General features: G+C 38.5%; 1 protein-coding gene and 1 long non-coding RNA gene across 2 annotated transcripts; one reads left to right on the forward strand and one right to left on the reverse strand.

Moving 5' to 3' along the window:
- Positions 1-381: 381 nt before the first annotated feature.
- LOC149198244 (uncharacterized) lies at positions 382-1,309 on the forward strand. The gene has a single exon (XM_089404098.1). It carries the CDS (start codon positions 529-531, stop codon positions 1,138-1,140), a length of 612 nt encoding a protein of 203 aa, XP_089260224.1. The 5' UTR covers positions 382-528; the 3' UTR covers positions 1,141-1,309.
- Positions 1,310-5,743: 4,434 nt separating this feature from the next.
- On the reverse strand, positions 5,744-7,080 carry LOC149198245 (uncharacterized). The gene is made up of 5 exons (XR_016254257.1): positions 6,765-7,080; positions 6,595-6,660; positions 6,413-6,473; positions 6,250-6,333; positions 5,744-6,183 (listed from the first exon to the last, which is right to left on the reverse strand). It is a non-coding gene; the product is annotated as an uncharacterized LOC149198245 (long non-coding RNA).
- Positions 7,081-13,454: the final 6,374 nt, after the last annotated feature.

The raw sequence follows: 13,454 nt of genomic DNA on the forward strand, positions 1-13,454 counted from the left end.
TCCAACTCCATAGCCTCATTAATGCGGGGCTACATGCACAGGAGATAGGAGTTTATAACACGCGAGGTGGGTACTAAGCCGTTTTTTTTTTATTATCTAAACGCGAGGTGGCTATCTCCTGCACATGTAGCCCCGCATTAATGAGGCTATGGGGTTGGAAATAGCATTTTCCGTGGGAGTCGTGCCCGCTCCAACTGGATCACCTCCTCATAAACACACGGATGATGTTTCGTTGTTTCTTCTCTCACCGTCATTTAACGCGACACCTGAGCTGTTGCCACTCATCACATTCACATCTTATGAAAGCGATCTGTCCTCCTTTATAAATGCCTTTCGCCCCCTCATCCCTCCATACACTTACGCTCTCTTTCCCTCCCCATTGCTACACAGACGGGCAGAGTAAAATTTCCCTGCACTCCCTTTACCTCCCGATCGTTGCTACACAGACGGGCAGAGTAAAATTTCCCTGCACTCCCTTTACCTCCCGATCGCTACACACAGACAAACAGAGAAGTAATAATATTGAGGATGGGCACTTACATTTCTTGCCCTCTGAACACTGTTCCTTCCACCACTGTGAAAATCATCCATTGGAATGGCAGCATTCAGGACTTTCAGAGGCGGATAAAGGCCGCAGAGCTGATGCTAGACAATCCTCAGCACTTTGTATGTCACGCCAACGGCTTGCAGATTGGGCGTACCGTTAATCCTCTCACGGCAGACGAAGAACTGGATTTGGGGCATCTCTATTTTCTTGTGCCCATGCCCAAACTGCACTCGGTACTCTCTGGGACAGACATGGCCTCCCTGGCATTGAAGGCCAATTCCGCCATGAAACCTGCGAACAGGCGGAGCTCCGGCGCCAAAATACTCCCCCTCCTTGATGATTTCATCCGTCCCCTTCCGCCAGAATTGAAAAATGATGTATTCTTATTGGGGAGAAAAGAAATTATTGGGGCGCAGAAGGAGCAGATTGCGGTGACGACGCTGAATTTGGAAGACGATCCAGAGCTGTCAGCAGAGCTTGCGCAGCTGAGATTGAAGGCAGGGAAATCGTGGAAGCCAAAGTTGGAGACCATTGACGAATTCCGGCCAAAGCTTCGGGATCTTTTGCAGACGAATGTTGAGGAGTTGTGGTAGCGTGGATGTTCCTGTTTAATAAACAGAATTAGTGATCATATTGAATGTGATGTTCCTTGTACTTTGATCTCCCAAAACACAAATATCCTTCCACTGTCCACATCCTTTGGAATTATGAGTTGTGTACCAAGAGAATCTTTACCCCTCTCAAAAGATTCCAAATCCTGTCAAATCTGTGATGAGTCTGTTCAATTACATACAGTCTCTTGACTGCAACTTGTATTTATTTGAGATTAAGCATTCATTGATCCCTTCATCATTATTGTTATTATTGTTAAATTGCCAAATTGCAGACAACCTCTTCTGTTCATGGACTGTAACTTGTATTTATTTGCGATTAAGCGTTCACTGATTCTTTCATTATTCTTATCGTACATATATATTTCCTCTTCTTTTGCTCTGCAGTGTCATTGGTGCAATGCTAATGGTTCCGCATTTTTTTGGGGACAATGCTTATGTCATCTGGGATGCTAATCGTTTATGCTTATCACATTCTAATTAGCTTTTTTGAATACTTTATTTTAGTTTTTCATTAATTATTTAATTTTAAGTAAAAATTTAGAAAAATTGTTACACTGGTTGGAATTACACAATTTATATGTAAGAAATTGTAAATTTATTATATATATTATATTTTAAATTTATTATATATTAAAATATAATTTGAATAATAAAATGCTATTTAATTTAAAAATAAAAATTAAAAAACACTTAGATTTATTTTAATTTTGTGGATAGAATATATTATATTTCATTTTAAAAAATAATTAAATTAATTTTTTTTTTTAATTTTAATATTTTAATCCTATATTTTTAAATATTTAATAATTTTTTATTTAATAATATTTAAAAAATGCATAGAAATTTGGGTTATTGAAAGGCTTTTTACTAACAAATTACTCTAACGAAAATTGCTGGAAAATTATAGGAACTCCTCATTAAGGGAGTCCTGGATTATGTTACCAAGCATGAGAAACAGGGAACGAAACGAGGTTGGGAGGTTTTCCATATAAGAAATAAGTTGAGAGAAAAACAAGATTAACGGTGAAAAATATAAAACAAAGCATTAATCATAAACATCCAAAAATAGCTACTTAGTTTTAAGAAAGAAGTGATAATTTTGATGATCCAAAAATTTAGCCAAACATTAATTTCAAAAAAATAGAAAAGATTTATGAAAATAGTCAAAAAAAAAATAAAAAAAACAAACAAACAAACAAATCTAAATAATATAAATAATTGAATCAATCCAATAGAGGATTTCAATAGTCAAATGTAAGGGATTAGTCATCCCAATTCCCCTCTTCATCCATGAATCCACCCTATACTTGCACACAATCTTACAATGGACCTTTAAAAACTACTAGCTAAATAGTCAATTCAGTCCTAGAGAAAGATCAGGATATCATCACCCCTCTTGAAATACCACATCAGAGACAACACTGCAGTCCCCCCACCTCCTTAGAAACAAAAACTTGCTAGTCACATGTTTAACAAACCAACGAGAGAGCCATGTTAACCATAACACATCATCAAAATGACAGTGCAAATATAGGGTCACTAATTGAGACTGGGGCTTAGCACCAAAATTATCAATTAAACTACCTGTCCCCAACAATAGACCCAACACCAAACCAAATAATTATAGACATATGTCCTTAGGCTCCATACAACCCAAGAAGCAGACTTATCAACATAGTAAATTGGTTGAAAATTTAAAGGAAACAATAGATACAATGACCACCAAAAAATAGAAACTAAGGTCAAAACAGTTGGTTTCAACTACGAGAGGGGTCCAATTCCACCAAAAATACCAGTAAGCGAAAGGAGAAACTAACAGATACCAGGATTAAAGTTGCTTTATGTTTGGACCAAATTCCTCTTCAGTGAACTTGCAATAAAAGCACTATTGATACACCATTCTAATTTACCTTGTGTGCATTGATTCCTGTCTTGACCAAATTCCTCTTCAGTGAACTTGCAATAAAAGCTATATTAATACACCATTCTAATTTACCTTCTGTGCATTAATACCTCTAGGACTTTAAACTAGCTACTATCACTACTATGAGTGTCCTTGATTGTGTAGTTTTCTCTCACAATAAATTGTATCCCTGAAACTTGTTCCATCAATCCCTTTCACTTCATCTCGCATCCATACCACATTGTGAAACTCCATCATTATCCTTCGTACTTTAAAAGCTTGTGGAGTCTGTAGTTTCATCACCTCTATTATCAAGAACACTCCACATTGTGAAACTCCATCATTATCCTTCGTACTTTAAAAGCTTGTGGAGTCTGTAGTTTCATCACCTCTATTATCAAGAACACTCTCAGCTAGACAACGTTTTCTCCTTCTCTACCCAATCTACCACTCAAAACCACTCAAATATTTGAGCCACCATGACAACACATCTCTTACGCTGTCTTTGAGATCTTCTCCCCCCTCATCGATCCTTGTAAATACATCAGTTTAAATTGTAATGCTTGATATCAAATGTTTCATGCGCTCCACACACTCAATCATCCTGGCCAACGCACTTGCCACCTCCCGGCATCACTTCATCTACATTGATGAGTGCATGTTAATTGCCTCCCCGTACTTCATCTACTCTCGTCGAGAATGGGATGCCATGTCCCTGGCCCCTTCATTCACCAAGTGAGACGGTAAAAAATAGCAACCCACCCATTCATCCTCGAATGCCACCTTATTTCAGAATTTTTTTAAATAATTTATTAAAATTTAAAGTAATTTTAATTTTTACTATATTCAATTAATCTGGATTATAAGATTAACCTTTTAAAATTATATATAATTTTTTTACATCTTTTAAATTCACCTTGTGAACCAGCTACAATCTGAATGAATTATATTTACGCCGTAAGGCGTTCCCTCTGAAAGGAACTCCCCCTCCATGCCGCGGTGTCTCGTTATGGGCCCTTAGATCGATTGTTAGATGATGGAATAAACTCCAGCCATTAGATCCTCGGTGAAAAATGTTGTAGGCAGTTCAGATTATTGGAATGTCGTAGGCAGTTGGGAATATTGCGCTTTTTAGAAACCGTTTTCGTGATCTTTTCCATCCTTAAGACAGTTGTCACTCAATGATGGGCCTTCCCCTCAATTTTGCCATCCCCTTCTTCATTTCCATTCCCCCTCTCCTTCCATTAATTCCCTCGCTGCTCTTTCCACTTCCTCTCTCTTCACCAATGCATCTGCGCCCTTCTACGCTTCAATGCCCACGGGAAAGCTTAAATCAGATGGATGTTTTCCATCTTTGTTGCTTTCAGTTTCACTGAATGTTTGTTTCCCACTTGCCTGAGGCTCTGTAACTGCTAGATTTGGTTTTGTTGTCTTTTGAGATGTTAGATTAGCTCCTGAAAACGGACCATGCACAAAAGGGCACTTATCACCCTTTACACAATATCCCTGCTGAAAAAATAGCAGGTAACTTTCGGTTTGTTTGCAGTGCTAGATGCCGGTAACGATGCTGAGGACGATGGTGGCACTATTGATGGTGTTGGTGCTCCTGACAAGCCATCTAGTGGCTGAAACGGAAACACAAATACACAAGTTAGTGTCATACATAGATTAAAAAAAATTATACAAAGAAAGTATACCTACTTGATATGTAGAATCGACCAGAGCAGAATAGCTTCTCAAAACTTTATGTAGCAAAACCTCCTCTGGCTGTCCCATGAAGACAATATTGTTTTTTCTATTTTGTGAGTTAGTTCAACCGTATATCTAATTTTCTGAACCTCCAGCCACTTCATTTCCATCCTATTTTGAGAATACAGTTACACAAAAAGAGGCAGGAACTCAGCAGTCAAGGAAGGATAAAATGGTAGCATTGGGTACTTTGCGCAGGTTGGAATTTTTGGCACTGAATACAAGGATCTCTATTAGGAGCTTTGTGGGCCATTTTATGTTCTAAATACCAGGGTACCTACCTGATGGATTTGCCACTTTCTTTACAGAATCTCTTTTATCAATTTTTGTATATTTCTTTCTTTTCTTTTAACAACTCTTTTCTCTCTGTTTATCGTTGCAGCCTATTGGGCAGACATTCTTGTATTTACAGTTATTAGAAAGCAATTTTGTGGTACAAATTTCCTTCTATGGTTGCAAACTTTTTATGGGATTCAAAATATTTCTATGCAATCTCTGATATTTATTATTACTCTGCATTTGTGAGATGAATACTTGCATGAAGTTATTAGTATGACTAAAGAATTCTGTGAGATGAATACTTGCATGAAGTTATTAGTATGACTAAAGAAGTCTGAGCAAAGTGTAGTCCTTGATAGTTACTACCATTTTGTGTTACGGGATGGATTTTTTTCATGTTTTGAATATATCTGAAGCTGGTCTAGAGGCCCTAGGAACAAACTTGAACTGCTGGATTCATTTGCTAATGCTCAGTACATTTTATTTTCATATCACGAAATGTTAGATATCTCCACCCTTCATTAGTATTTCTAATATTTCTGTAGACTCTTTAAGTACCAAAGACTTTCATTTGCAGTGGTGCTTGAAGATACTTGTGCGTGCCCGGCTACCTTCTGTCTCTTCCATGCGATCAATTTATGTTTCTACAATGTGGGATAAAGATGCCCAATCAAAAGGCATTGTTTTAAATATTTAAATTGAAAAGGCATTGGTCTAAAGATTTAAATATGGTTATTTATGTGCAAAGTGCATTGTTTCCTAGCCAAGAACATGTCGAGGAACAACACTGTGAATCTACAAATACAAACACAAATGTTATTGTACGAATCATGCCCGTTAATAAACCATGTGGATGAGAATGATGATGTTCTCATTTGATCATCCATGCTTGTGGGTGAATCCCTGATGAGCAATCCTTAATTGCTGTGCATCCATGTTTATTTGTTTATAATGTAATTACTAAATAATACAGTTGTTTTTGAATGCTATTGCTGTCATGAAGTTGTTGATAGTCTCATAGCACTCTATTAAAAAAGTTTGTTGCTGGTACCGAGAGAGCCTAGGGAGGCATCTGCGTATGTCACATGCACCTGAAACAGGCAATTAAGGATAAATATAAAAGGATATTGAGACAAATAAGAAGAATATGAGTCTACCTTGTTAGCTGGATAAACTTTCTGCTTGTACCACGCAGGTCTGTCCTGCAAATCAATCGGAACTATCTGGATCTGATCGAGGCCCTGCATTTTATTTTCACAGCTCTATCAATGCAATACAAAACCTACCAACAAGGAGAAGGGGAATCAGCGAGATAAATACCTTGTAGTTTCTGGCAATCCAAACGCGCTAGGCATATGGGCATGTCAAACTGACATACAGTCTGTAAAATCCGAATCAAATTTAGTAATGAATACCTAAGCAACTTATCATACAATTCGTATTCCAGTAGAATGTGATAACTAATAGTAAAATGAAGAAATCATTAGAATTAAGATATACACCTCGGGGTTCCATCAAACAATGGCGGAGGCTCTGATTTAGAATTGAGAACGGGGAGAATTGAATGGCTGCAATCAAACAACATGATGCCATAGAATACATTTTGGTAAATTCTGGCACAAGCTTGGATAGACGAAAAAAATTATGTAAAGATCAAACAGCGATTGCTTACGGTGCTGCCATGCTAATCTGGTAGAATTGCTGCTATATAAGTATTTCTGCAAAACAAATACCAAAAGCTTACTCTACTATTATCGGTTGAAGAATTTATACGAACCATACACATTCTCAATCACCCATACGGATGGCTGGATATACAAGTGCCACCGAACAGTATTAGCCCGATATTTTTTTTATATCAGGGTGAATCGTTAAACGAATGTTCAAGCTACAGAGTATATCTAGGAATTTAATTTATGATTTAGTAAGAGTTGAGGCAGGATGTTAGAGCTTATTTCTTTAGTTTTATCATTACGAAAATTTATTTATTGAAAGTCTATTTCTTAAGTCTTATTCCAATCCGCTAAAGATGTTAAGGTTGTATTTGAAACGAGAGGCTACCACTATAACACTTAAAAATATATAAAACAGTTTTTAATCTAAATATATTAGGAATTTATGTCTTAGCAATAGTCAAAACACTTAAAAATAATTACGCCGTAAGGCGTTTCCCTTTGAAATGAATTACTTTAGCTGATGACGTGTCCTATTATTGACCATGGATTTTTACGCCGTAAGGCGTTTCCCTTTGAAATGAATTACCTTAGCTGATGACGTGTCCTATTATTGACCATGGATTTGTTGTGTTAGACGATTGAATGAAGATTGATCGTTGATCTTCACACTGACTTTTTGTCTCCCAACCCAATGGCCTCTCTGTCTTCAGAGTTATTGTTCGGGATGTTTCCTCTAGAGGTAGTTATTGTTCGGGATGTTTCCTCTGGAGGTATGCGAGCTAGGGCTGCAGCACACAACTCTTTTTTAGTGGCAGAGAAAAATCCAAAATCTGTTCCCCATGAACCAGCTAGATATTCCTTCTGCCCTTGCGAGCTGCTTAGTTTATTATTCGTTAAGTTCGTCATTTTTACGCTCCATTTCATTCGCCCAATCTCAGGTTCTCACTCACTAATTTTCTGTTCAAAGGTTTTATCAGAGCTTTCCACCGCTGTTTGTAGGGCATTTCAAGTTCTCAGGGTGGAATTTGACCTATCTGTTATCAACCAGGTTGGCATTAACTAACCCTTTACCCGCATTTTTCGGATCTGCAAAAAGCCTTTTTAAATTTCTGCTCTGAATTGATCACGGTAGAACAATTCAGCGGTTAATTCTACTGTGTTTGTCTAGACTCTTCATAGAGGGATTCTGTGAGGATCCATGCTTTGTTGATTGTGCAGTAAAAGGTTCTTCACTGCTCTCAGGATTCTTTTCTTGTTTGATTTGTGCAAGGGTCTTAGGCCCAGCAAAATTTATGGCATCTGTCCTTATTTCAGTGTTCCTAAAAGTTTGACCTCTAGGTACCCTGGATTCTGATGATATAGAACCATCTGCAGGCATTCTGCCCCTCTCCTTTTCACGATACTTGCTTCTGAAATGATCATTTAAGCCCCGTCTGCTTGGTGAGCTTCTGGACCAAGCCCTCTCTAACTTGCCTTCTTGATCAGCGTCTATATTGTCAGATGGCTCTCTTTTGAAGCCACTAGCCTCTACTTGAATCCTACCCTGCAATCGCCTACTATTGTGATTCATACCTTGCCTTAACTGGTCCCTGTATATATCTTGTTGTCTACGGTCATCATCTTGTTGCCTAGAGCCACGGTGAAATTCACCATGTCGACTATCCACATGCTGTCTCTTTTAGGGGCTATCCACTACTTTAGCCTCACCAGCCCTCCTATGTTTTGAAATCCGGTGGCGGAGATCCTCCATATTGTTCCGTTCATGATCATATTCATTAGACAAAGACCTCCTTTCTCGCACAATCGGTCTCTCCAGAACCCTGTCATCAAAAGCATTAGACTGCTTTTGGCCACCGCGCTCATATCCCCTGTTTTTATATGGTTCATAAGCTCCATGGTCATACTGAAATTCAACGTCATAGTATCCAGTTCGGACAAGCTCTCGTTTGTTGTGCATATTTCTTTCTCGACCATTGATTGCATCTCTTCCAGATTCCATATCATGATTATAGTAATGAGCATCCTCCCAGTGGCTTAGCTGGTCAGGTCCATCATCCACAAGTACATCAAATCCTGGTGATGATCCACCCAGCAAATCCTCCAATTCCAATCCATTTTGTAGTCTCTCTTCTGGAGGATGAGACGGGCGTATCCGAGACCTGTTTCTTGAAGCATCATGTATCCTTTGTCTTGTAGGTTCAATCTTTGGCAAAAATTGTTCGACTTCATGTGGACTTCCCTTTATATAGGTAGGCTGAGATCTTGATTGAGAGACATGTCTAGCTTCTGGTTGCAACTGGGCTTCCTTGACATTATTTGACTGCAGTGTTAAAGGATTTCCCAAATGCCCTGCTTGGAAGTTATTGGACTGCAATGCAACAGGGTTACTTGACTGTGACGCCTTGAAGTTATTTGCCTTTGCTAGCACAAGGCTTCTTGACTGCACTTCCTGCAAGTTGTTTGACTTCAATGTCATGGGGTTGCTTGACTGCACTGCATTAGGATCAATTGATTGCACTGCCTTGGGAAAGCTTAAATCAGATGGATGTTTTCCATCTTTGTTGCTTTCAGTTTCATTGATTGTTTGTTTCCCACTTCAATGTCATGGGGTTGCTTGACTGCACTGCATTAGGATGAATTGATTGCACTGCCTTGGGAAAGCTTAAATCAGATGGATGTTTTCCATCTTTGTTGCTTTCAGTTTCATTGAATGTTTGTTTCCCACTTGCCTGAGGCTCTATAACTGCTGGACTTGGTTTTGTTGTCTTTTGAGAAGTTAGATTAGCTCCTGAAAACGGACCATGCACAAAAGGGCACTTATCACCCTTTACACAATATCCCTGCTGAAAAAATAGCAGGTAACTTTCGGTTTGTTTGCAGTGCTAGATGCCGGTAACGATGATGAGGACGATGGTGGCACTATTGATGGTGTTGGTGCTCCTGACAAGCCATCTAGTGGCTGAAACGGAAACACAGATACACAAGTTAGTGTCATAAATAGATCAAAAAAAATTATACAAAGAAAGTATACCTGCTTGATATGTAGAATCGACCAGAGCAGAATAGCTTGAAACTGGCTATGACTAATTTATGTGAAGGTTGCGGTCTGTTTTTGTATTACACCACTGACCAGTTCAACTACAACCCTCTCCTAATGCAAAACATAACCATTACTGCTAAAAAAAATGCTACAAAAAAAATGTTACAAATAGGATCTGTATCATCATTAACAAGATTCAGTGCAGACAAAAGAAACAATTATCTTGAATAGCTGCGAGAACATCACGTCAAGCAACACATGAAATCGGCATTTTACACTGACATTCCAAGCAAAACTACAACAAAAAACCACCATTGTGCTTGCCAATACATGCACAGATTTGCAAACAGCTTTCAACAGATCTTCTAATACAAGTCACTAATCAAGAGAAGATGCCACCAAGCTTCCTAGCAAAGTCGTCGTCATCATCATCTTCTAGAAAGTCTTCAATCTTCTTGCTCATCTTCATTCCTTTCCCACTCTTCATTGTCCTCATTCTCTGCATGTTCCAAATCATACTCTTCATGGTCAACATCTTCATTTCTGTGAACAGCATCATTCATTACTGGATCTTCCTAGTCATCCACTACAACAGGCTTTGCTCCATTTGAAAATGCTGATGGTTTGTCTTCTACAAGAGTATCCATGTCATTGGATGCCTCAGTGTCATCCACCCCAGGAGTAAAAGTGGGCAGTTCAGATGTGTAACTGTCACCAGCTGGAAGTTCTCCCTCTTCAACATCTTTTTCAGGTGGTGGCAAGCCATCATTTCCCTTGCTCAAATTGAAACTCTGAATGGCCTGACCCTGCCCTTCTGTAGGTATATTTCCTTCATTGTCACCATTTTCTTGAGTCACTTTCCGTTTTTTCTTCAGAATATCACTTAGTGGCTTTAGAGCCTGAAAGTCTTGTTCCCCACTTGAATCATTAATTACCTTGCCCAATCTCATCTTCCTTCCTTCCCAAGGAAGATTTTGTCTTTGTTTGTCTGGACTCTTCATAGAGGGATTCTGTGAGGATCCATGCTCTGTTGATTGTGCGGTAGAAGGTTCTTCACTGCTCTCACGATTCTTTTCTTGTTTGATTTGTGCAAGAGTCTTAGGCCCAGCAAAATTTATGGCATCTGTCCTTGTTTCAGTGTTCCTAAAACTTTGACCTCTAGGTACCTTGGATTCTGATGATATAGAACCATCTGCAGGCATTCTGCCCCTCTCCTTTTCACGATACTTGCTGGAAAAATTTCACATTATTGAATTCTTTATTAAAGAGATCTGTAAGGGCTTGAAAGCTTTAATTTCCATCATTGCAGATGATAGAAATTTCTATAATTTTTCCTTTACCTTTTTTGTTGAGGGTTGATCAAATTTTGATAGCAGGGTTTGCACTCCGGTGGTTCGAGCCCGATTTACACTGATGGGTAGGAACTCAAGAAGGGGGTACAAGGAGGCGTGGCGGTGGCTCGACAAAGAGGGAAAGATGTAATACAAGAAGATGGGGCTTCGTCGTGGGGTAACTGCAGGGGAATGGGTAATCGTGTGAGGAACAATGGGAATCGTTCGCGTGGGCGCCGAGGAGGTTCTAGTAAGAGCTTATTTGTATATGGTGGAGCTTTAGTTGAGTGGCAACCTTCGTGCATGCCAGGTTCGGTGACATTTGTTATATTTTTAATTGTTTTTTCTGAAATGGATTGATTGTCATGCGCTTTAGTTTTGCCAGTTCAAATCATCCACGCAAGGAATGCAAAAATTGGGGTTGAATAGAGGGTTCCATCATTTGAGGAGAAGGGGAGTAGAGTGAATGTGCCATGGTTTAGAGAGGACACAGAAGGCTCAATACTGGTTCCTCTTGTGGAGATGTACTACCTGGCATTAAAAAGTGGGTCTTCTATCAATCATATACGACTCTGGTTGTCCCAATGTAGAATGGGTGGCTTTTTATATATTTGAACGCTATTTGTCCTAACTTGATCTTCAAAAAAATGAATCTATATTAACTTTCGATTGTGGAAAGTAAAAGGTTTTTGATCAATTACAGACTACAGTCTTTGCCTAACAACAATTAGCCGCATTTTCATTTATAACCTTCAACTTTAGAAAGAAATAGTCGAAAAATAGCAGAAGCAAAACCCGAAAGGAAAATCAAACCCCAAAATTGAATAGATGTTCAGAGATTTGACTGGTTGCCTGGAAGATGATTCGGAAAGGCCACGGTGAGAAGGATCTAGTGGAATCCTCGGTCAAATCTAAAGCTCAATATGATAGCTTTCAGCAGATCGAGTCGAGTAATATCTGAGCATATCGTAAATGACAACATTCAGTCATGTAACAATTTGTTCTAAAAAGTCACTTAAAATATCCTTCCACTTGTACCAGTCAAGCCCACATTACTATATTCTTATTAGATGCACACACTAACCATACAATGATTAACATTTTACACTACACACTCGTCATTTAGAAATAAGATGTATATCCTTATTTCTCATTTAGCCAGCTATTATATTCAAGTTCCTTTTGTTAAAAAAAAATACAAGAGTTTTACACAACAACATTGAAAGAAAACTCCTTTTCTTTGTTTTGAATCATTTGGGAAATTCAACCAAAGGAGGAACATTTCTTTCCAACCTTGGTGTATGGAAATTACGTCAATATTCTCTCGAGCCTTTTCTATTGTCGGCGCAATTAATAGATAGTATTCAGCATAATTTGTTTTTGGTTTCTGGTATCAAGACCCCACAGTCTGTTCATTACATATGTTTCTATATCTATTTTTTATTTATTTATTTATGTTGACTTCCACCTCCCTATAATCTCACATAGTTTAAACTAGGAGGAATAAGCAACCCTTTATACACATATATTTTCCTTTATGTGGGGTAAAACATACTTAGCGTAATTAGGCAGGCATTCTAACGGATCAAGAGATATCCATCCTTGTTGCACACACACTTTGTATGTTCACCATCACATATTACACACACATCGCTCACACACTAAGTTTATTTAAAATCTGTAAAAAGGGTATTCCATTCCGTCTTGCACTGTTGGGTGATCTTGCAGGGAAATATAGATTTGAACTTGTTTTTTTTTAATTTTATTTTTCACACCAAAAGTGAAAGTAAGACTCCTTAAAAGCAACCTTAACTTCAACTCATCTATTCTTTCAGCAAGGTCCACAAAAATAAATTGATAGTTTTAGTTAGGACCACAGGGGTAGGCATCCAAATAATCCATTGTGGTTGTTTCAAATTGAAACAAAGAAATTGTCTTTTTAGGGAGCTGAAAATCCTCCACAACCTGGTGACAAAAAGTCGGTGATGAGAAGAAACTCATGAAGGAGAAAGGCATAGATTGTGGATTATAATGGGCCTCATTGAATTGCCTAGTTCTTAGTATGGATTTCGGGTCTAATGTTGACAACCAGAAGTTGATATTCTCTCATCCCCACTACACGAAGGTAGCTTTGTTGCCAAACATAGGGAATATTTCCCTATAGGTGGTAGGGGCGGGAGCACTTGCGCCTGGTGTGGATTTCAAATGATTGCTAGAAGCGTTTCCAATTTCTCAAATATATGGCCCCAATACCCCTTATGATAACCCTTCATCCATATCTTTGTTGATTTTTCGATTGGTGGCTTGAGACCCCA

Source organism: Pinus tabuliformis, chromosome 2_2 (assembly GCF_031772625.1).
Source record: "Pinus tabuliformis cultivar Carrire ecotype Pingquan chromosome 2_2, CPIR1, whole genome shotgun sequence".
Classification (NCBI taxonomy): domain Eukaryota; kingdom Viridiplantae; phylum Streptophyta; class Pinopsida; order Pinales; family Pinaceae; genus Pinus; species Pinus tabuliformis.